This window comes from Mobula birostris, chromosome 7, assembly GCF_030028105.1.
Source record: "Mobula birostris isolate sMobBir1 chromosome 7, sMobBir1.hap1, whole genome shotgun sequence".
NCBI lineage: Eukaryota > Metazoa > Chordata > Chondrichthyes > Myliobatiformes > Myliobatidae > Mobula > Mobula birostris.
In genome coordinates, this window is record NC_092376.1 from 168,407,500 (window position 1) to 168,433,143 (window position 25,644).

General features: G+C 41.0%; 1 protein-coding gene across 1 annotated transcript in view; it reads left to right on the forward strand.

Annotated features, from left to right (window-relative positions):
- Positions 1-6,533: 6,533 nt before the first annotated feature.
- The window catches only part of LOC140200987 (uncharacterized), a 43,373-nt gene continuing 24,262 nt past the window's right edge, over positions 6,534-25,644 (forward strand). Inside the window, exons 1-5 of the mRNA XM_072264624.1 lie at positions 6,534-6,647; positions 6,761-6,802; positions 9,283-9,354; positions 11,832-11,921; positions 22,190-22,315. Coding sequence (XP_072120725.1) covers positions 6,534-6,647; positions 6,761-6,802; positions 9,283-9,354; positions 11,832-11,921; positions 22,190-22,315 — 444 coding nt within the window. The remainder of the gene's footprint in view (positions 6,648-6,760; positions 6,803-9,282; positions 9,355-11,831; positions 11,922-22,189; positions 22,316-25,644) is intronic.

Genomic DNA, 25,644 nt, shown 5'->3' on the forward strand with positions numbered 1-25,644 from the left:
TAAAGGAAGGGTTAGACATTTCCAAGTCGCCCATTTCCATGGGTAGATGACAAAGCATCAATCAAGTGAGTTGCTTTGCCGTACACAGTCCTTGGTGTTGATGGAACTGTCATCAACAAGGCAAGTTCGGCATTTCCCATTTAGAAAAGAAGGCTTGGATAGATTAGCTTTATTTGTCACTTATACATCTAACATTGAAACACATAGTGAAATGTGTCATTCGTATCAACGACCAAAGGTCAGAATACGTGCTGAGGCAGCGTGCAAGTATCGCCATGCTTCTGGCTCCAAAATAGCATGCTCACAATTTGCTAACACTAACCCACATACCTTTGGAATGTTGGAGGGAGCACACGGAGGAAGCCCACACGTGGCCACGGGACGAACATACAAACTCCTTACAGACAGCAGAGGGAATTGAACCCCGATCCCTATTTTGTTCCTGACTTGTGCATTATGGATGATGGGAAGAGTTTTAGGGCCCCAGGGCATGACTAATTCACTGGAGGATATCCAGCCTACAGTTTATTTGTGACCGAGCTAGTTAGCTTGCTGATCAGTGGTTCACTGCTTAAGGATATGATGATAAGAGAATTTCACAATAATGCCTTTGTATCATTGTTGGATATTTTCTTGTTAGAAATGGTTATTGCCTAGCAATTTAGTGACACAATATTACATACCTTTCATTAGTCTATGCCTGAAAGTTGTCTAGATCTTGCTGCAAGCAGGCATGGGATTGCTTTATCTCCTGAGGTGTTTTGAATGGAATATCTACATTTCTGTATCATCCATTTATGTCAGAAATGTCGCAGTTGGGACCTAAGCATTTTGGTAAATTTCCACAAGTACCCATACTATAATTTCCACCATCTCAGTCAGTTACCTGGGAGTCGTTCCATCAGGACCATGGAACTTGACTCCTCTAAGCGGATCACAAACTTGTCATAGGGTTTGGAGGCTTGCATCCCTTAATGACCCGGAGAGCTATGTTGGCTGGAGTCATGGCCTTATACTTTGGCTCTTGGTAGAGTCACTCATGCCAAACAGGTCAAAGGGTAGAGGTCAGGTTAAGAGTGGTCCACTGGTGCTACAGGTTCAGGGCTAACACTCCTGACTGGCAAAAAAAAATTGTTATTCAAACAGCAGTGAAGAATCCTTCTATATCTGTGTACAACTGGCTGGACGGAGATGGAGGATCTTCATGCTGCCCTAAATGCCAGTGGCGTAATAGGTAGTAAGTATGGAACTTGTCTATCTTTAGGCTCACTAGTTTGCTCAGCACCACCTCTTAAGGGAAAACTTGTGTAAAGTCAAATTTTTGTAAGTAAGATTTTCTCTAACCCAGAGAGCCCCTATATTGGTAGAATAAACTTCCCTGAACTTCTTCAAAGCATTTATCTCCTTCCTTAAGTAAGGACATCATAGATTCTGGTGGTAATATTGAGGATTCTCAGGTTTCTGACTGTATACCTCTGTGCCTTGGCCCTCTGATGGGTTGGCTGTCCCAATGGAACAGGCAGTACTCAGGACAGGAAATGGAGGGATCTGGTATATTGTAAGGTATTATTTTGTGAGTACAACTATATCTAAGTTGGATATCTGTGACGAGGCTTTGGAAAGGTTGACTGGGCTCGGCTGGGGTAGACATTTTTGTGACAGAATTTGATCTAGGTCAATACCTGGTGGCCTTTTCATTTTTATCCTCCACCTACACTGCAGCTGAATGGCTCATTAGAGCACTTCAAAGGATGGTTAAGAGTCAGCTGCCTTGCCATGGGTCTGGAGTCGCCGATAGGCCAAACCATGAGGACAAGCAGATTTCTCCCAGTGAAAGACATTTGACATATTCCCCCTGGGTAGCCTCCAGTCTGACTGCATCATCATTGATTTCTCTAATTTCTGGCAATTTCTCTCCCCTTTCCCCTTCTCTCTTTTTCCATTCCCCATTCTGGCTCCCTCCTACCCCTTCTTTTCTCCTTACCTGCCTACCTTATCTTTCTGGTACCCCTTATTCATCCCTTTCTCCCATGGTCCACTCTCTGCTCCAATCAGATTCCTTCTTCTTTAACCTTTACCTTTTCCACCTATCACCTCCCAGCTTCTCACTTCACGTGGCATCACCTAACACCAGCCAACTTGTACTCTCTCCACTCCCCCCACCTTCCTATTCTGGCCTCTTCCCGCTTACTTTCCAGACCCGATAAAGGGTCCCAGCCTAAAACATTGGTTCTTTATTCCACTCCATAGATGCTGCCTGACCTGCTGAGTTCCTCCGGCATTTTTGTGTGTATAACTGGATTTCCAGCATCTGCACAATCTCTTGTGGTTAAGACATGAGAGGCTGAAATAACTTATTTTTCTTACCAATCCATCGGCTTCATTGCCAACGTTACAATCTTTATCTGGTTATTTCACTAAATTTAAAAAAAAGCTGCCATGCTCATGAGAGTGTAACAGATAACACTGAGGGACATAAAACCCACTTTCACCTTTCACGTAAAGTGGCATCATCACGGAGGAAAAGGTTACAGAGCTTTTTCAGAATTTTCTCATGCACTTGTGGATACCAGACTAGAACACATCCTCTGCAGCTGAGATAGGACTTCGCACTTGTATTTTGCAATCATGATTTGACAAAGAGAAAACTGTAGATATAATTTATTCCTCAAAATTTACCCCTGCTCTACTCGCTTTACACTTATGACTCTGGCTAAGCATGGCTCCAATGCCATATTCAAGTTTGCTGACGTCACCACAGTCGTAGGCCGAACCAAAGGTGGTGATGAATCAGCGTAGAGGATGGAGATGGAAAATCTGGCTGAGTGATGCCATTACAATGACTTCTTACTCAATGTCAGCAAGACTGATTATTGGCTTCAAGAGAAGGAAGCCAGAGGTCCTCATCGGAGGGTCAGAGGTGGAGAGGGTTAGCAACTTTATACAGGTCTACAATCCCTTATCTGAAATCCTTGGGGCCAGTTGCATTTCGGAATTCAGAATTTTTTGGATTTCAGAAAATTGATAATTATATTGATAATTAACCTGTCTCAGTGTGGGTGGACTTTAGGACCTGGAGGAGCTCCAGTCCCATGCACATCCTCCCGTATACTTTAAATCATCTCTAGATTACTTCTAACACCCAATACAATATAAATGCTATGTAAATAGTTGTTATACTGTATTGCTTAGGGAATAATGACAAGAAAAAAAGTCTGTACATGCTCAAACAATGAGTGCTGGAGAGAGAACTTCTGGGTTTTCCCGATCCGCGCTCTTTTACAAATACTATTACAGTTTATTTATAGAGTAATATACTGATAAATGAAATAGTGGGATAATTATAGACAATAAATACTCTAGTTGATTTTATTTCCAACAAAAAAATTAATAAAACATAAAAGTATACAGCTTCAAACGAACCAAATCAAGCACGTGATAAATGACTTATTGGAATAAATGTAGAATGTAAATACTCTAGGATATCACTGTCACTACAAAACTTCAGTAACTTGTCTCTCTATTTCTTTAAATCATATACAGTGGTAGTTCTGATACCATATTCTTCAGTAAGACGTCGCACAGACACACCACGATCAAGCTTCTGCAATAACTCCACTTTCTGAGTTATTGTTAATTATAGATGTTTCCTTCTCTTTTTCTCGTTGTTACCCATAGGGGGATTTGCAGCTCTTTTTGACATTTTCACAGTGAAATTAAACACAAAGTCAACAGTGAACACAAAATATCAGTGAACAGCAAATGCACGTGTAACCAGCACGAGCGCTGAGCTACAACTGACATCTGGCGGCCTCTGTTAGTGCTGCCACGTCACACCTGAGTGACGTCAGCTATTGGCGCGCCAAACAAGCCTTGTTACGACACGCTCCCCACTCCACAAAAAAGCTTCAGTTTTGGAATTTCGGATAAGGGATTGTGGACCTGTATTCCTCAAATTCCTTGGTGTTATTAGTTCAGAGGACCTGTCTTGGGCCCAACACATGTGCAATTATGAAGAAAGCATGGCAGCACCTCTCCGTCCCTAGGAGATTGCGAATATTTGGCATGACATCTAACACTGACAATGTTCTATAGATAATAGGAGGATGGGAGTATGTTGACTGGCTGCATCACAGCCCACTACGGAAAACCAATGCCTTTGAATGGAAAATCGTACAAAAAGTAATGGATACAGCTCAGTTCATCACGGGTAAAGCCCTCCCCGCCATTACAATCACAGAGTCATAGAGAAGTACAGCACAGAAGCAGGCCCTTTGGCCCATCTAGTTCATGCTGAAACCATTTAAACTGCCTACTCCCAAAGATATGCCCCTGGACCATAGCCTTCCATATACCTACCATCCATGTACCTATCCAAACTTCTCTTAAACATAGAAATTGAGTTCACATGGACCACTTGTGCTGGAAGCTTGTTCCATACTCTCATGACCCTCTGAGTGATGAGGTTTCTCTTCAAGTCCCCCTTAAACTTTTCACCTTTCACCCTTAACCCATGACCTCTGGTTGTAGTTCCAATGGACCCAACTTTGATCCCTGTGGTGCTCCACCAGTCACAGACCTCCAGTCAGAGATGCAACCCTCTACTACCATTCTCTGGCTTCTCTCACAAAGCCAATTTACTACCTCATCCTGAATTTCAAGTGACCAAACGTTCTTAACCGGCGTTCATCATCCTACAGTCAGGACAACCCACCACCTGGACATACCCTTTTCTCGTTGTTGACATCAGGAAGAAGTTACAGGAGCCTCAGATCTCATGCCACCGGGTTCAGGAACAGTTATTACACCTGAAAGATTAGACTCTTGAACAAAAGGGTGTAACTTCACTCAACTTCACTTGCCCCATCATTAAAAAGTTTCCATAATCTATGGACTCACTTTCAAGGACTCTTCATCTCGTGTTCTCAATATTTATTGCTTATTTATTTATTATTATTATTATTTCTTTCTTTTTGTAGTTGTACAGTTTGTTGTCTTTTGCATGCTAGTTGAACACACAAGTTGGTGCAGACTTGCGTTGATACTGTTATGGTTATTATTCTGAGGATTTATTGAGTATGCCTGCAAGACAACGGATCTCATGGTTGCATACGGTAGCACATATGTACTTTGGAAATAAATTTACTTTGAACTTTCCTTGTCTGATATCTGGCATCTCAGTCAAATATTAATAGAAGATGTGTCGTCCGAGAGATCTAAGCCTTGGGTGTATTCCCTGGTTGTTTGATTGGTCATATTGTTTTTAAACATTTTATATTATTTTTTTCATGCGGGTTGCAGATGGCATGAAACTCCCCATAAAGACTGCTGGAAAGGAAAGGGCTGGCTGATTTGATCCTATATTCAGGCACCAAAATGTAACTGAAATATCTACCCTTCTAAAGCATCAATTATAAACCAATGTACCTTCTTTGAAAGTTGACTGTCAAAATTTATCGATATGCACATCCGTAAGACCATGAGACATAGGAGCAGTATTAGGCCATTTGGCCCATTGAGTCTGCTCTATTCTATCTATGGCTGATTTATTATCCCTCTAAACTCAATTCTTCTGCCTCTTCTCCATAATTTTTGGCACCATTACCAATCAGTAAAGATCCATAAACCAGTTAACTAGATTTTTCAATCTACGCTCCTAACCTGTGGAACTCAATCCCTAAAAGATTGTAGGTGCAGTGGACACCTTTAAACACCAGCTCATGACCTATTTATTTAACCTTGCTTTAAACTAACATCACTTTGTCTTTTATTTTCATATTTGTATTATCCCATTGTAAATCACTTTGAACTATATTGTTTGTATAAAGAGTATTTGTAATCTAAGTTATTATATTGTTAACCTACAGTTGCTACTGATAAATATATCTATAAACCAAGTGCTGCTACATTTGACAATCAGATTACCAAATTATCCCCCTTAAACTTCCATCCGTTGATTGCATGAGCACAGAAATAGCTAGGTTACACATTTTTTCATTTTCCTCCCCGGGATAATTTTCTCTGCTTTTGAGTGTCACCAAAAACTACGTGGAATAGGGAAATACTTCAGTGTCATTGCTGCCAACAGCAAAGTGAGAAATGTGGTCTTTGTGTGTGTTGCACAGCTCAACTCGGGTTTTCTTAGGTGCAAGGCCATTGCGGCAAGTCATTTTTTTTTCCCCTGTCAAATGCTGATTTTGAAAGATTAAGTCACATGTCTGGGGTTTCACGACTTCCAATCCGTAAACGCGAAAAGTATCGAACACTGTCATTACATAATGACTTCTGCTGTGCTTGTGACTTAGATTCATCATGCACCCTGACTCAGAACATGGCTTTGAATTTTACGGTGGATTCCATGGCAACCTCTGGAGGAGGCATTTCCTCCTTTCACCCCACACCTTAATTTCCACCTGATAGTCGGACTTCCTGTGAGTTTCTGAAGGATATAAAAAGACCTATCATGCCCGAACAAATTATATTTCAATCACCTGTAGTAAGCAAAAGAAAGAAGAACTTTGAGAAGAAGAAAAATGATTCGCTCGTGTCTGGTTTTGTTCAGTTGCTGTTTGGTTACTATCTTTGCTAACAATCGAATTGATGAAATTATTAACGCTTTGCATATAATGGAACAGAACTCACCACCGGTAAGATGCTTTAGTGATTTTTATTGCAATGGTAAAATACAAATACATGTATATAAGTGCTTGTAGAAATAATCAGTGAGGACATATCATAATCAAACTATTTTCTCTTACAGAATCTGGTTGACAACTATTTTGAAATACCCAAATATCTGAGGGTAAGCAATAATTTTCAGTATTGTTTACAATAACTCTGTTTTCACATTAGGAATAGGTTTAATTTAGAACCATAGAACGCTACAGCACAGAAAACAGGCCATTCGGCCCTTCTAGTCTGTGCCGAAACTTTATCTGCTAGCCCCGTTAACCTGCACCCAGTCCATAACCTCCAGACCTCTCCCATCCATGTATCTATCCAATTTATTCTTAAAACTTAAGGGTGAGCCCCCATTTACCACGTCAGATGGCAGCTCATTCCACACTCCCACCACCCTCTGAGTGAAGAAATACCCCCTAATGTTCCCCCTAAACCTTTCCCCTTTCACGCTAAAGCCATGTCCTTGTGTTCAGGATAAACATTATTTTGTTTTTGCTGTATTTTGGAAGGTGTGAAGAGAAGTGATAGTTGTGTGAGTTTTTCTAGATTACATAGAAAAATTGACAAATTTCATAACTTTCATTATTATTGGCATGCAGTTCAGTGTCACAGTGAATTCACAGCCACTTAAAGGCCGTCTTTAACGACCGACTTCTGGTTGACATCATGAAGGCACACTTCAGGTGCAACCACAGAGACAAGCCTAGAAGCTCCAATATGCAAGATTTCCAGGACATTAGGTTCAAGTGTTCACAGTGTGATGCTGTAGAATCAGAATGTGTATCAAATTTAATACATCTGGCACTTCTTGTGAAATTTATTAACTTTGTGGCAGCAGTACAATGCAATACGTGAATATATGGAAAAAAAGCTGTGAATTACAGTATACGTAAAATATTTGAATTAAATAAGTAGTGTAAAAACAGAAATAAAAAGTGGTGTGGTAGTGTTCATGGGTTCAGTGTCCATTCAGAAATCAGATGGCAGCGGAGAAGAAGCTGTTCCTGAATCATTGAGCGTGCGCCTTCAGGCTTCTGTACCTCCTTGCTGATGGTAAAAATGAGAAGAGGGCATGTCCTAGGTGGTGAGGATTCTTAATGATGGATGCCGCCTTTTTGAGGCATTGCACCTTGAAAGTGTCATGGATACTACAGAGGCTAGTGCCCATGATGGAGCTGACTAATTTAACAGCTCTCTGCAGCTTACTTCGATTCTGCTCAGTAGTGGCCCCCCCAAGCCCGTGTGGTAGGCGTCGCATGAGACTGAATTATGTGTCGGATGCAGTCGACTCATGACTAAATGTTGCAAGGTTTCTTCACAGACTGTGAAACAGGCTGAAAAAAAGGGACAAGACTAATCACAAGATGTTTTGCATGTTTGTCCTGGAGGAATGCTGTTTCATTTGACTGTACTCATTGGTATGGTTGAATGACAATTAAACTTGAAATAAGGCACAGACTAACACTCACCTGAAAAGTAGGTTAATGAGTCTGATGTACCATAACAAGGTAACATGCAAAATACAATTATATCGTTGCTCACTTTTCAACTACATCCTGTCTGAACATTCTCATCTGAATACTAGCTATCATTTCACGTAGGCTCACACATTGCAAGGCAACTAACTGATAAGATCATTAAATCCTTTTATTAGTCAGGGTAATAAATAGTTTAGCAATTCTGAAATCACACCTGTCTGCAGTGACTATTGGAGGATGGGTGTCCAATAAAAATTGTTTTTTGACAGGTGATAGAGACTTATTCAGTTCCTTTAGATACTATTATGGTTTGCGGAACATATTGCGGTTCCACATATTACTGAAGATTTGCCTTTACGTCAATACTTATACGTTTACTGAAGATACCAGTCACTGGATCTGTCTTTGTTTGTGCGTTTCTGGAAATTTGAAAAAAAGTGCTGAAAGGCTTGTAGAATGTCACCTCCCCAAGTGAGAAGTCTGGGTGCTTAAATCTGACCACTTGCATAGCAGTCAGCTTGTGCAAACTCAGCACTTGAATGAGTCCTGTCAGCTTCTGGATGATCCTCATAGAAGGTTGATGCAAACTCAAACACAGCCACCTGCTGTAGGTGAGAATATGGAGAGTCACTGGTGAAAATAGTGAGTACAGCCTCCAGCCGAGGCCAGGAACAGCTTCGTTAGGAGTGCACCCCACAATCGGTGATGTCTGATTGCAAACGTTAAGGTGAGGAGGAGGGGGAAATTTAAAAATAAAACTCATATTAAAAACTTTTATCAGTCTTGTTGGCTCAACCACAGCAAATGTTCCAGAAAATTATTCTTGATTTTCCTACGTTAATGATTATGGGGGCTATTGACGTGTCTGTTAAAAATAAAGTCAGGAAAAAATAAATTCAAATGAAGTTGTGGGAAGGGTCATTACCTTGAGGCACATTGCAAATCTATTTCAAAATTCTCCATTTTGCATCTTAATTAATTTCAAACATCAGATAAACAGGGTCATTTTTAATGCTATTTAGCACAAATACATTGAAAAAATGCTATATGGTGGTTTTGTTTTTAAAATAGTTTATGTAAAGTTGTATTTCTAAAGATTCTATTACGTTTTTATAAATTGTAGACCAGATGTGCCAAGTGCAGTCTTGACCAACTGACTGAATTACTAGAAAGCATACAGAAAGAGTGTCAAAAGGTAAGTTTTCCAATTAATTGTATTTTCTATTTCTAACGATTAAAGATCTGATTAGTCACATGTACATTGAAGCAACAAAACATAGAGAATTGTGTTGGCTTATATCAATGACCAGCACAGTTGAGGATTCTGCTGGAGGTAGCCCACAAGTGTTGCCACGCTTCTGGCACAAACATAATATGCCTACAACTCACTAGTCCTAATTGTATGTCTTTGGAATGTGACAGGAAGTCGGGTCGTCCAGATGAACACCAAGGTGTCAGGTGGAGAACGTATTCTCTCCTTACAGACTCGGTGGGAATCAAACCCTGACCGGTGAATGTTGATGATTCTGCTAACTGCCACTCTACTGTGGTCAGATACTGCCAATTGAATTGGTAATTGCAAGTCCTGGATGCAGAGTTTAAGTTGGATTGTAATAATTTGCTTTGGGCTCTCCACATCGTGTGTTAGGGATGGTGAGGGCTGCAAAAATAGAATCACTCTATCAATTGAAGGAAGTTATCAATGAACAAAAAAAAACCACCAGATCTTTAATTGCTTCTCATGAAGAGAAGTGACAAAACTAATATAATCTAAAGATACATTCTAGATTTTAGCTATTCATTCAGACATGGGAATGGCATTGTCAGGACTCATCCCCAAAGAATATTTCAGTAGATAGTTACAAATAATCTACTAGATTTATGATTTTTCTTTCCATAAAGGAACCAAATAAGGTTCTATTACAATCCAAATTCAATGCTACTGATTATGATTTTGATTCATTGATCAATTGAATTTAAATTCGAAAAGAAATTCTGCAGATGCTGCAAATCCAGAGCAACACACACAAAATGCTGGAGGAACTCAGCAGGTCAGGTTGCATCTATGGAGAGAAATGAAAAATCGAGGTTTTGGGCTAAGATCTGATTAAGTCCTGATAAAGGGCCTGAAACATTCTTTTGTGTGCATTACTCTGAATTGAAATTCATTTTCTTTGGGATGGAATTTGAATCCCTCTGTATTGAAACTATGATACTGCATTCCACATTGGGACCAGCTAAAATTTCCTTAGTAATACAATGCTTAATAGTAAGGAAGGTTATTTTTATATTGGAGAATTTATCAAAACACAGTATTTGAGCTAAAAGATAAAGTCTATGTTTCAAGTCTGCGTTTCTCTTCTTGGATGCATCTGCCAACATATTGTTTTAACTTCAGACTTGACCAACAAGCTTATCTTGTAATAATTACCTTTTTAACTCATCACAGTATTTCCTTCCTTGAAACTCTATAACTGTGACTGAGAGAAATTATCTTTTACAGTATCTAAGAGGCCCTAGATTCTTTGAAAATTCTTTGCAGAAGAAGCTTCCTCTCTCTGTTTCAAGTTAAAAAAAGCAACGAAAAAACAAATTTTATTTTTTCTCTCAACTTCTTTTTGCTTCTGGTAAAGTGCATTTTCATTTCTATTTCCTATAGAAGGAATAAGCTTCCTTTGGAAGCTGAATGAGCGCTGAATGCTCCAAGCACTCTTAGTTTGTATTTCTCATCTCCGGTATTTGCATTTTATTTTGCTTTTGGTGTGCACACATTTAGTAACAAGGAGATCATCTTCTCATTCCTTAGTTGAGATGATTCAAAATGGAACAATTACTTAACGGATTACTTTTTCATTCTGGAGGTGTTAGTTGAAATTTAATGATTCATTGGGAAGTAGGGTCCTTTTTCATTGCTAGCATCAGGGAGGAGGTACAGAAGCCTGAAGGCACATATCAACGTGTTAGGCACAGCTTCTTCCGCTCTGCCATCAGAATTCGGAATCGAGAATGACCACTACCTCTTTCACTACTTTTGTTCTCTTTGCGTACTACTTATCTAACTATTTAAAATATATATTCCTTATTGTAATTTATTTTTTTATGTATTGCTCTGTACTGCTGCCACTGAACAACACATTTCATGACACAAGTCAGTGATACTAAACTGATTCTGATGTTTAGTAAGGTAGTGTAATTATAAAGTAATTGATCAATTAAGCAAGATGGATGAAGCGAGAAAATTGGAATCGGTTAAGATTCAGTTGCAGGTGTTGATGAGTGGGAATAATTAAACTTTCACAGTTTATTTTTAATCATTGTCTAAATACAAATTCTGAACTGCTGCGATATTGTAAAAAGCAAGGGAAAAACTTTCAGCATGGAAGATTTCATATTCATTGTTACCAGACATAGGAGGCTCTTGATGAATTCTTTGTGAAAATTGTAACACTTCATTGCAAGTGTGGTAACTGATTCATCACTTAAAAACAGCAAATTTACTGAGAGAAAAAACTGTTGATTTCCTTCCTTTATCTCAACTCAACAGCAAGATAGTGTTAATGAAGATGAGAAAGTCAGTGGCAAGTTCTTTACCAGTGCCTGCACAATGGTTGTAGATACATTAGAAAAGTCCTGCTCTTTTTCTGAAAGTGTTTCTTTCTTTCTTTTAACCAGCAGTCCAATTGCAGCGATGAATTTCAACGTCATCTTGAAGTGGCCTTTGCAGACCTAAAGGGTCTGTCAACCCATGTTGGGAAATGCCCAGTAAGTATCCTTTATCTTTAAAATCACCCAAAGGAACTATCGATTAATTTATTATGAAACATCCAGGACATTTGAAATAAATTTCTGACTTAACTTTGCTTTATTCTTAGAAGTTACATCAAGCCAAATGCTGTGGTGCAGAAAAAAAGGAAGAAAAGATGCACCAATGCCTGTTTAAAGTCAAACATTTTTTGCTTCTACTGAAGCAAAGAATGTGTAAATAATCTCATTAGGCTAATGTTTTACTGGAATCTCATTGGCTGTCAACAAAGAGAAAATGCTCTAAACATTACAAACCAGGCATATTTCCTTCCACTTTTCTCAATTTAGTCTGCTTTTTTGCTCTCTGATGCAAGTGCTGATTCATATGCCGTGGACCTCCTCATAAACTTTTTAGTTCACTTAACAATTTTTTTCTGTCCTTTGGAAATAGCCCAGAATTTTTGGTGTTTCCATAAACTTAGCTCCTGAAATCATTACAAGGAAGCAATTGTGAAGCAGGCAATTACTGTCATTCTAATAATATATGAAGGCTGCTTGATCTGTATAAGGAACATATTTAAAAAAAGCAATTCCAAATTCACTGAAAGATCTTCTATTCATCTTTATGATAGTTTTTCTGCTACTTCTCAGAGGGGAGATTTTAAGAGCAGTTGACAAACACAAAATGCTGGAGGAATTCAGCAATCCAAGCATCATCTATGGAGAGGAAAATACAGTTGACATTTTGGACTGAGACCCTTCATCAGGACTGGAAAGGAAGGGGAAAAATGCAAGAATAAGAAGGTGGGGAGAGGGGAAGGAATACATGCTGACAGGTGATAGATGAAGAAAAGTGAGGCAGAAGATGGGTGGTGAAGGGGATGATGAAGTGAGAAGCTGGGAGGTGATAGATGGAAAAGATAAACAGCTGAAAAAGAAGGAATCTGATAGGAGAAAAGAGTAGACCATGGGAGAAAGGAAAGGAGGTGAGGCACCAGAGAGATGTGGTAGGCAGGTGAAGAGAAGAGAAGGGGTTAGACAGGAGCTACACTGAGGAATGGAAATGAGAGAGGGAGAGGTGGGAGAAATTTATGGAAGTTAGAGATATCGATGTTCATGCCATCAGGTCAGGATATGAGGTGTTGCTCCTCCAGCCAAGAGCAGGTAGTTTTGTTCTCAACCCAGCACTTAGCTCACTGCTCCATTGTATTAGTTTTATCAATGACCTGCTTCATCTGTTCAAAAATGATTGGTCCTCCAGTAAATCTTCCTCTCTTGTTCACGATAATCACCTAATACCACCACTTGTTGTTTATACTTTGCCCAATTGGAAGTCAACATTCTCCACAGTTCATTAGGACAAATCAGTCTCCACTCGACTGCAGAATAATGCAACCCATTCCTTTGAAAATGTTCAATTTTTTTTTAATGTTAAACTTCATGTTAATGAATCAGCACCTCTGAATTTACATTTCTTACTTAACTGTTTTGCAAATTTCCTGTTCAACTTTATGACAAGCCTTTGGAGTATATTCAGTTTTCTGTTTAAAGATGTGTCCAAATGATGAGAAATGGTAACATTAATTTCAAATAGGTTTGGATTGTTTCCATACAGCATATACGTATTGCAGCAATATTGTAGCTTGGTGGAACGTATTGTAGCTTGACATGAAGTACTTAAAAAAGAAGTTATAGCTTTTTATTTAATTATGCAATCATTGTATGTTGGTAATAGCAGTCTAATCCATGTGAATGATATTTATTTATTTACATTTTATTTGCAAAATAAATTAAAAAGATGAAGTATAAATTAAAATGTTTTGTATGAAGATATGCAAAATTCAGAAATATTTATATCATTTTGATATATTTATGCTAATTATATTTTTAAAACAAAGTATTTTTAATAAACTTATTTTCCAAGTGAATCATTCCTAGTTGTTGATCTTTTTCTACCAGTTCAATTTACACTATCAACAATTTTAAGTCAATTTCTTTCATACTTAGCTACTACAGTGCAACATTGAACAACTGAGTGAACAGATGCTCTTTTTCTATCACAGCATTGTTTTTAATTTCTCAAGGAGAACTTTTTAAAATCTTGATTGCCTCTGACTTTTCCATCCTCATGATACCCTCCTCAGCTACTACAACGTGACTTTTTTAACATCTCAGAATCAGGTTTAATATCACCGGCCTATGTCGTGAAATTGGTTGCTATGTGGCAGCAGTAAATTGCAATGCATAATTATAAAATCTATAAATTACAGTGAGAAGTATATATTTGGTAGTAGTAGGCAGCTGAAGATCCCAGGGGATCATGGGTTTGTGCCTCTGGTGGACTGTGTCCTCTCCAGGGCATGAGCCTGGGCAGGAAGATTTGAAGAACCAGCTGTTGCCCACGCAGTGGGCTCCCCCTCTCCACGTCACTGATGTAGTCCAAGGGAAGGGCAAACACCGTTACAGCTTGGCACCAGTGTCGTCGCAGAGGTTGCCAGAGTAAAGTTGTAAACAACATCAAACTGCCTTAGGGACCCCGGTTCCAGATTTCTTCCTTGGTGTTTGCACCCGAAGCTCTTCCCATGGGTGATATGGCTGCAAGGCAGCAGAGGTTTAAAATCTGAGTTTTCCTTCTCCTAGGCGGGCTGCCGTCCACTGTGGACGACCCCCACCTGCCCAATGCAACTGGTTTTGAGGTGCCAGTGGTCTGCCTTTGGCCCTTCTCTTGTCAGTAGAAACAGTTCCGCCGGGCCTAGTGGATAAGCCACACGTGAAGGCCAAGAATTGGACTTGGTTGTCAGAGGCTGTTAGAGATGCATGAAATTTGGAGCACTTTATAGGTAATAGGAGTTTATCCCCACTCCCACCCCTGGCTATGACAACCTTAGGACCTAACATTTATTTATTAAACAGTTAAATTACTTAAGTAGTGAGGTGGTGTTCATTGTTCATGGGTTCAATGTCCATTCAGAAATCTGATGGCAGAGGGGAAGAAGCTCTTCATGAATCATTGAGTATGTGCCTTCAGGCTCCCGTACCTCCTCCCTGCTGGTAGCAATAAGGTGAGGGTATGTCCTGGGTGATCAGCTTCCTCAATGATGGCATTGCTTTTTGAGGCATTGCTTCTTAAAGATGTTCTGGATGCAGGGGAGGCTGGTGCCCATGATAGAGTTGAATGAGTTCACATCTTTCTGCAGCTTATTTTGATCCCACGGTACACCTTTAGAAATTTATGACTGTCTTTGGTGACTTACCAAATCTCCTCAAACTCCGAATAAAATAAAACCATTGTCGTACTTTCTTTGTACCTGCATCAATATGTTGGGCCCAGGATCAATCCTCAGAGATGTTTACATCCAGAAACTTAAAATTGCTCACTCTTTCCACCTCACAGATACCTCTATGAGGACTGGTGTGTGCACTCTGGTCTACCCTTTCTGAAGTCTACAGTCAATTCTTTGTTCTTACTGATGTTGTGTCCAAGGTTGTTGCTGCAACTCCGCTCAGTCAGCTGATCGATCTTGCTCCTGTATGCCTTCTCAACACCCTCTGAAACTCTGCTAACAGTGGTTGTGCCATAAGCATATTTATAGATGCTATTTGAGCTGAGCCTAGCCACACAGTCATGGGTACAGAGAGAGTAGAGCAGTGGGCTAAGCACACGTCCCTGAGGTGCGCCAGTGTTGATTATCGGCGAGGTGGAGAAGTTATTTTTCATCTGCACGGACGGTGGTCTTTCGGTGAGGAAGCTGAGGATCTAGTTTCAGAGGAAGGTAGAAAGGCCTAGGTTTTGGAACCTTTGAACTAGAACTGTAGGCATGATTGTGCTGTAGTCTGTAGTCAATAAACAGTATCCTGACAGAAGCATTAGTATTGTCCAAGTGAACGAAGGCCGCGTGAAGAGCCAATGAGATCACATCCACTGCAGACTTATTGTAGTGGGTCCAGGTGCTTGCTGAAACAGGAGTTAATTCTAACAATAACCAACCTCTCAAAACCCTTCATCAACATAGATATGAGTGCTACTGGATGATAATCGTTAAGGCAGCACACCCTGCTCCTCTTGGGCACTAGTATGATTTTTGAAACAGGTGGGAACTTCCCACTGTAGCATTGAGAGATTGAAAATGTCTTTGATCACACCTGCCGGTTGGTTGGCCCAGGTTTTCAGAGCCCTACCAAGTACTCCATCGGGGCCTGCCGCCTTGCAATGACTCACCCTCCTGAAAGGCAGTCTGATGTCGGCCTTTGAGAAGGGATTTATAGCTTTGCTGTTCGTACAAGAGGAGCTCCACATTCAAGTGCCATTTCAGCTGGGGACTTCAAGTTAGCTATGTTTTTAACACGGGCCTGTCGGTACTCAGCTCAGTTTTGCAAAGGGGGACGGTTGAGTCCTATTAAAACAATGTCAGCCCCTGGTGAATAGTTCTCTCCATTACAGCTATCCCAACCACAACCTTGAGACAGTGCAGAGGCTGACCGATTGTTTGCCTGAATATTTCCATCCGTTTTGTTCACTGTCTTTTTCTTCATTTATCTTTCAATTCAACAGGCATAATTGACATTTTATTTCATCTCCTGTCTGCAGTGTCAAAAGTTAGATTGTTTTCTGTTTGAGGATAATGCATTAAGGAAACAGATTTATTTGACACATGCCTGTTACCATGCCTCATCTCCCAAACAAATAAATTAATAAGCAAGCAAATAAATAAATAAATAATAGACGAATGAATGAATGGCTGGATGCAGCTGCATTCAATATGTCACGAACAACAAATTAAATGTCATAGGTCAGTGATACTGAACTCAAGGGATTCTACAGATGCTGGAAATTCAGAGAAATACATGCAAATGCTAAAGGAACTCAGCAGGTTAGGCAGCACCTATGGCAAGGAATAAACAGCTGATGTTTCAGACCGAGACCCTTCATCAGGATGGTGATAACAAGCCTGATTTGTGTTCAGCTGCTCCTTCCTCACTGCCCACGGGCTCTCCAGGTTTTGAGATTCCTAAGTGTGTGACCATCCTATTTGTCTGTGCAAATAATCCGATCTCTGCTCCAGAGATCTTTTACTAAACTGGCTACCACACTTCCAGTACTGTAATGCACATACATATACTGCCTGTGTACTTTAGGTGCCTGGAAAATGAACCTGGACTGTTCAACCTCCCCGAAAGGGCTTAGAAATTAATTGCACATGATGGACAGTGGGAATCTCATTCCCTCGCTGCCTCATTTCAAGACAGATAGCAGGGGTCGTATGACAGAGCTCATATTCATTACCAGATTGAGGACTTTACAAACTGAGAAAATGCAGCTCCACAGTTTTCAGTCAAAGCAATGCAAATCAGATTACAGTGGTGTGTCAGTGATTCAGGTTCTATCCTGACCTCAGCTGCTGGCTGTCTAGACGTTCTCTCACTGACCACATCACTCTCTCCTGATTTGCTCTGGTTTCCTCCCATATTCCACAGTTGTGCTGATTGGTAGATTATTGAATTGAATTGAATTGACTTCATTATTTACATCCTTCATATACGAGGAGTAAAAATGTTTACGTGACGTCTCCGTCTAAATGTGCAATGTGCAATTTATAGTAATTTATAATAAATAGTATGTACAACAGGACAGTCAATATATAGAAATACAGTTGTGTCAGCATGAATTAATGATGGCCTGGTGGAAGAAGCTGTCCCGGAGCCTGCTGGTCCTGGCTTTTATGCTGTGGTACCATTTCCCAGGTGGCAGCAGCTGGAACAGTTTGTGGTTGGGGTGTCTCAGGTCCCCAATGATCCTCGAGCCCTTCTTACACACCTGTCCTTGTAAATGTCCTGAACAGTGGGAAGTTCACATTTACAGATGCGTTGGGCTGTCTGCACTATTCTTAGCAGAGTCCAGCAATTGAGAGAAGTACAGTTCCCATACCAGGCAGTGATGCAGCCAGTCAAGATGCTCTCAATCGTGCCCCTCTAGAAAGTTCTTAGGATTTGGGGTCTCATGCCAAACTTCTTCAACCGTCTGAGGTGAAAGAGGTGCTGTTGTGCCTTTATCACCAGACAGCCAGTATGCATAGACCATGTGAGATCCTCGGTGATGTTTATGCCGAAGACCTTAAAGCTGTTCACCCTCTCAACCCCAGATCCATCGATGTCTATAGGGGTTAGCCTGTCTCCATTCCTCCTGTAGTCCACAACCATATCCTTTGTCTTTGCAAAATTGAGGGAGAGGTTGTTTTCTTGACACCACTGTGTCAGAAATATCACAAGCATATTCTGTGCAATTTATTTATTTAATAATTTATTAAGGAGTTAAGTTAAATAAGTAGTGAGGTAGTGTTCATGAGTTCAATGTCCATTCAGAAATCTGATGGAAGAGGTGAAGAGGCCGTTCGTGAATCATTGAGTGTGTGCCTTCAGGCTCCTGTATCTCCTCCCTGATGGTAGCAATGAGAAGAGGGCATGTCCTGGGTGATCAGCATCCTTAGTGATGGATGCTGCCTTTTTGAGGCATTGCTCCTTCAAGACGTCCAGAATGCTGGTTCGGCTGGTGCCCATGATGGAGATGATTGAGTTTACAACTTTCTGCAACTCATTTTGATCCTGTATAGTGACAACATCCCCCCCCCCACCCCCAACCCACATACCAGAGAGTGATGCAACCTGTTAGAATGCTATCCATGGTAGATCTTTAGAAATTTGCTGGAGTGTTTGATGATATACTGAATCTCCTCAAACTACAAATGAAATATAGTTGCTGGCATGCCTTCTTTGTTACTGCATCGATATGTTGGACCCAGGATAGATCCTCAGAGATGTTGACACCTAGGAACATGAAATTGCTCTCTTTCCACTTCTGATCCCTCGATGAGGACCGGTGTGTTTTCCCTTGTATTACCCTTTCTGAAGATCACAATCAGTTCTTACTGATGTTCAGTGCAATGTTGTTGTCGGGACACCACTCAACCAGCTGATCAATCTCACTCCTGTACGCCTTCTCATCACCATCTGAAATTCTGCTAACAATAGTTTGTCGTTAGCAAATTTTGCAAATGACATTTGGGCAGTGCCGAGCCACACAGTCATGGGTGTAGAGGGAATAGAGCAGTGGGCTAAGCCCACATCCTTGAGGTGTGCTCGTGCTGATTATCAGTGAGGCGGAGGTATCGTTTCCGACCTGCACAGATTGTAGTTTTCCAGTGAGGAAGTTGAGGATCCACTTGCAGAGGGAGGTACAAAGGTCCATGTTTTGGAGCTTTTGAGCAGACCTGTAGGAATGATTGTATTAAACACCAAGCTCTAGCCAATAAACAGCAGCCTGACATAAGTATTAGTATTGTCTAGGTGATCGAAGGCCACATGAAGAATCAATGAGATTCCATCTGCCATAGACGTATTGTGGCAATGGCAAATGCAGTGGGTCCAGGTCCTTGCTGAGACAGAAGTTGATTCTAGCCATAAGCAACTTCTCAAAGCATTTCATTACCATACATGTGTGAGTACTATTGGATGATAGTCATTAAGCAGCTCACATCGCATTTCTCGGGCACTGGTATGATTGTTGCCCTTTTGAAGCAGGTGGAAATATCTAACTGTAGTAATGAGAGATTGAAAATTTCCTTGAATGCACTGCCAGTTGCTGGCACAGATTTTCAGAGCCCTATTAGGATCCCCCATCGGGACCTGTCACCTTGAAAGACGACCTGACATCATCCTCCAAGACAGAGATCACAGCATCTCTGGGTGCTTCAGGGATCCTTGTTACTGTAGTTTTATTCTCTCTTTCAAAGCATGCATAAAAGGCATTGAGCTTATCAGGGAGTGAAGCATCTCTGCCATTCACGATATTAGGTTTCACTTTGTAAGAAGTAATGGCTTGCAAACCTTGCTAGAGCTGACACACATCCAATTCTGCCTCTTATCTCATTTAATACTGTTCCTTTGCTTTTGAGATGGACCTGCCCTTCCTGTATAGTTATGGAGCACCGGACTTGACTGCCACAGATCTAGCCTTCAGCAGACTGCGAACCTCCTGGTTGATCTATGGTTTTTAATTTGGAGTGAACAGATGGCCTTTTTTTTGTATCACAGCATTGTTTTTAATTTCTCAAGAACAACTTTTGTAAATCTTGATTGTCTCCTACTTTTCCATCTTCATGAAAGTCTCTTCCTTTCAACAAACAACAAACATCTTTGGTCTGTTTGATAGACATAGAACACCAAAGCACACATATACAGTAGGCCCTTTGACCCAGCTAGTCTATGCCAAACTATTTACTGCTTAGTTCCATCAACCAGCATCTAGACCACAGCCCTCCATATCCCTCCCATCCATCTACCTATTCAAACATCACTTAAATATTGAAATTAAACCTGCATCCAGCACTTCCACTGGCAGCTCGTTCCACACTCTCACCACTATCTGAATGAAGAAGTTCCTCCTCATGTTCCCCTTAAGCATTTCACCTTTCACCCTTAACCCATGACCTCTAGTCAACCCTCAGTGAAAAAAAGCTGGCTTGCATTTGCTCTATCTATATCCTTCATAATTTTGTATCAAATCCCCCCTCATTCTCCTATGCACTAGTGACTGAAGTCTTAACCTTTTCAACCTTTCCCTATAACACAGGTCCTCAAGACCTTGTAAATTTTCTCTGTTCTCTTTCAATTTTATTGATATGTAACATACAAGTAACATCATAACTTCTGCACTCAATGCATTGATTTATGAAGACCAAGGTGCCAGAAGCTTTCTTTATGACCATATCTATTTGTGATGTCACTTTCAAGGAACTAGGCACCTGTATTCCCAGATCCTTCTGTTCTACTCACTCCTCAGTGCCCACCACTCACCATGTAAGTCCTCCTTTGGTTTGTCATTCCAAATTGTAACACCTTGCACTTGTCTGTATTAAATTCCAACTGCCATTTTTGCAGCCCATTCTTCTTGCTGGTCCAGATCCTGCTGCAAACTTTGACAGTCTTCCTCGCTGTCAACTGTGCTCCATCCTTGGTGTCATCCGCACATTTGCTGATCCAGTTTACTACATTATCATCTTTGATAGAGATGAGAAACATCACCAGATCCAGTACTGATGCTTGCGACACACCACTTGTCACAGGCAGAGAGGCAGCCATCTACAACCACTTCCTGGCTTCTCCTGTGGAGCCAATGTCTAATCCAGTTTATACTTCACCCTGAATGCCAAGTGACTGAACCTGCTTGACCAACCTCCCATGCGGGACCTTGTCAAAGACCTTGCAAAAATCCATGTGGACAACATCCACTACCTTAACGTCATTTATTTTCCTGGTAACTTCCTCAAAAAACTCTAAGAGATCAATTAGCCACAACCTACCACACACAAAGTCATATTGACTAACCCTAATCAGTCCCTGTCTATGCAAATACTTATATATCCTGTCCCTTAGAATATCTTCCAATATCCTACCCACGACTGACTTCACTGATCAATAAATTCCTCTGTAATATTTAGAACTTTTCTTAAACAATGGAACAACATTAGCTATTCTCCAGCACCTCACCCATTGTTAAGGATGTTTTAAATATTTCCGCTAAAGCTCCTACAATTTCTGCACTAGTCTCTCATTTCCGATGGAACACCTCATCAAGCCTTGGAGATTTATCCAACATAATTTGCCTCAAGACAGCAAACATCTCCTCCTCTGTAATCTGTGCATGGTCCATGATCTTACTGCTGTTTTCCCTCACTTACATAGACTCTGTGTCTGTCTCCCAAGGAAGTACACAGGCAAAAAAAATCCATTTAAGATCTCCCTTATCTCTTTTGGATCAATGCATAGATGACCACTCTGATCTTCAAGAGGGCCAATTTTGTCCCTTGCTGTCCTTTTGCTCTTAATGTATAAAATACCTGTCAAAGCCCCTGGGATTCACCTTCTCCTTGGCTGCTAGAGCAACCTTATGCATTATTTTAGCCTTCCTGATTCGCTTCTTAAGTGTTCTTGCATTTCTTAAACTCCTCAATTACCTCAATTGTTCCTTCCTGCCTATTCGTGTTATGTACCCCTTTCTTCTTCTTGACCAGGGCCTCACTATCACTTGAAAAACACAGCATCTATCTTGCTCCCGTGTTATTTTTCTGTTGTAGACGATAATAAACACTAGGGCTACTCATAAACACGAGAGATTCCGCAAAAGCAGGCATGGAAGCGGAGTTAAGATGGCGCTAAACAGTGACTCCTTTGCTTACATCTTTGGAAACAGCTCTGTTTCCATCTTAAATATCTTTATTTTTCCCTTTCAGGGTTCTTTTGAAGATCCTGACCTGGAGTTACACGCTGACTTCGGTTCTTTGCGGGAATGGGACCCGTTCTCGGGGTTTCCGAACTGGCCGTTGTTTGGCACGCCAAGGGTTCGACCAGAGAGTCCGGTTCGTATTTGAAAGCCTCTAATAGTCCTTCCTCTCTTCATAAATTGATAAGAGGAGAATGAATTACATTTTTTCTGTATTATACATTCTATATCAAATTAATACTTTGTAGATCAACACTATGTGTGATTCTGATACTATTTTACCTCTGTATGTACTGTTACTGACATATTCTTCTACAGAGATATTCATCTCTTGTTTGTATACACACTTAAAAAAATCAATAAAAAGATTGAAAAAAGAAAGAAAGCAAGCCTAAGATCTCGGGGACCCGGAGACGGGCGGATCAAGGGTCGGTGTCACGGCAGGAGATCCGTGTGTCGGCGGGGGAGCCTTTAAATCTATTGCTGTGTGTACCCGAAAACCCGGGATCTTTGCGATCTTCAGGCACAGACCTCGAAAAAAAGCGACGTAACAGACTTTTAACATCGTAAACCAGCGAGTTGTTTGTTATGTCTCCCCGCTCGCTGGGAAAATGAAGGCGCTCCACTCTCCCTTAGTCGGGAGAGAGAGAGAGCCTGTGAGATGTCGAATTCCGGATGAAATGCGAAGTCTTTGGCGTAACCGCGAGTTTGTGTCTTCGCTACTGCTTTGCTCACGCTTGAGCGCTTGGTGGTGGTTCCGATGCCTGCTTTTGGTCTGCCCGTGGGGGTGGGGGTTGTTGCTTGCTGCCGCTTACGTGTGGGAGGGGAGAGTTGGGGGGACTTTGGGGTTCTCACGTTTAACTGTCGTTCATTCTTTGGGGCACTCCTCTTTTTCGTGGATGTTTGATAGGGAAAAACATTTCAGGATGTATATTGTATACATTTCTTTGACATTAAATTGGACCTTTAAACCATTAAAATGCTGGAAATCCAGAGCAACACATAGAAAATGCTGGAGGAACTCAGCAGTTCAGACAGTATCCATGGGGAGGAATAAACAGTTGACATTTCAGGTTAATTCCTGGGATGTCCGGACTGTCTTACGCAAAGAGGTTAGAGAGACTGGGCTTGTACACGCTGGAATTAAGGAGATTGAGGGGGGATCTGATTGAGACATATAAGATTATTAAGGTATTGGACAAGATAGAGGCAGGAAATATGTTCTAGATGCTGGGAGAGTCCAGTACCAGAGGGCATGGTTTAAGAATAAGGGGTAGGTCATTTAGGACAGAGTTGAGGAGGAACTTCTTCTCCGAGAGAGTTGTGGAAGTGTGGAATGCGCTGCCTCAGAAGGCAGTGGAGGCCAATTCTCTGGATGCTTTCAAGAAGGAGCTAGATAGGTATCTTATGGATAGGGGAATCAAGGGTTATGGGGACAAGGCAGGAACCGGATATTGATAGTAGATGATCAGCCATGATCTCAGAATGGCGGTGCAGGCTCGAAGGGCCGAATGGTCTACTTCTGCACCTATTGTCTATTGTCTATTTCAGGTTGAGACCCTTCATCAAGGTTTATCATGCTATTTTTAGGAGACATAATGGATACAAATTGGGCTGATTTCATAGCCAAAGGGTAAAGATACATGGAATTGGATTAAAACTAGTCTTGGATTTCAACTGCTTGAAAAAAAATGAATAATTGAATATCTATTTAAGGTAACCTTATCAGAAGTTTGGGTAAGATTCAAGACTCTTTAGTGGCTATTCAATGGTCAACAAAATTATTAAAGTTCTTTGAAACCGAATGTACTGTCAATAAAGAGGTGTAAGTAGATGTATTGTGCTTCAATTTTTGGAAAACTTTGTGAAAAAGAACCAGGCAAATGGAAATACAGAGAGTGAAGATAAAAATAAGGCACACACAGAGAGAAAGGGTGTCAAAATGGAATGTCATCTAATATCTTCTACTTACATGCCAGTAGCAAGAACATAGGAAGAAGCAGGTCCTGAACTACACTGGACTTGAAAGACTGATTCTCCTTTGTCTATCTTGCCTGTTACTTCCTCAAAGAATTCCAACAAATTTGCCAGGTAAGCTTTCCCCTTAAGGAAACTATGACGACTTTGGCATACTTTGTCATATGTCTCCAAATATTGCGAAACCTCATCATTAATAATAGACTCCAACATCTCCCCAACCACTGAGATCTGCATAACTGGCCTATAATTTCCTTTCTGTCGCCTCTCTCCCTTCTAAAAGATTGGACTGACTTTTGCAGTTTTCCAGTCCTCCGGAGCAATTCCAAAAACTGGTAATTCTTCAAAGATCATTAATAATATCTGTACAATCTACCCCTACACCTCCTCTCCCACCACTAAATGCTCTAAACAGTCCTTCCAGGTGATCTGTAAATCTGTCGCAGTTACCTACTGTGTTTAGTGCTCCTGGTGCAGCCACTTCTACATTGGTGAGCCCTGACATAGGTTGGAAGAATTCCTTTGTTGAGCACTTTCACTTCATCTACAACAAAATGCGGGATTTCTTAGAAGCCACCCATTTCAATTTGACTTCCCGTTCCCATTCCAACATGTTGGTCCATGGCCTCCTCAATTGCCATGATGAGGCACGTTCAGGTTGGAGGAGCAACACCTCATATTCCATCTGGGTAGCTTCTAACCTGATTGTAAGAACATCAATTTCTCTAATTTCCAGAATTTCATTCCCTCCCAATTCTCTCTCTCTCTATTCCCCATTCTGGTTCACCTCTTCCTCCTTCTCCTCCCCTACATAAGACCATAGGAGCTGAAATAGGCCATTCAGGCCTTTGAGTCCAGTCCGCCATTCCATCATGGCTGATCCTGGATCCCACTCAACCCCATACACGTGCCTTCTCGCCATATCCTTTGAAGCCCTGACCAATCAGGAAGCAATCTACTTCCACTTTAAGTATACCCATGGACATGGCCTCCACCACAGTCTGTGGCAAAGCGTTCCACAGATTCATTACTTTTTGGCTAAAAGAAATTCCTCCTTACCTCTTTTGCGAAAGGTCTCCCCTCAATTTCAGGTTGTACCATCTAGTTCTGGATACCCCACCAGAGGAAGCACCCTCTCCATGTCCACCTTATCTTGTCCTCTCAGCATTCGGTAGGTTTCAATGAGATCCTCCAGGGATTCAACCTGTACATTAAAGGAAACTTGCACTTCTGGGAGTCTTGCACAAGGACTCCTAAGTCCCTTTGCACCTCTGATGTTTGAATTTTCTCTCCAATTAGATAATAGCCTACATTATCATTGCCTTTATAAAATATGCATTATCATACATTTCCCAATGCTGCATTCTATCTGTCACTTTTTTGCCCATTCTTTTAATTTGTCTAAGTCCTGCTGCAATTACATTGCTTCCTCAGCACCACCTACCCCTCCACTTATCCTAGTATCATCTGCAAACTTTGCTGCAAAGC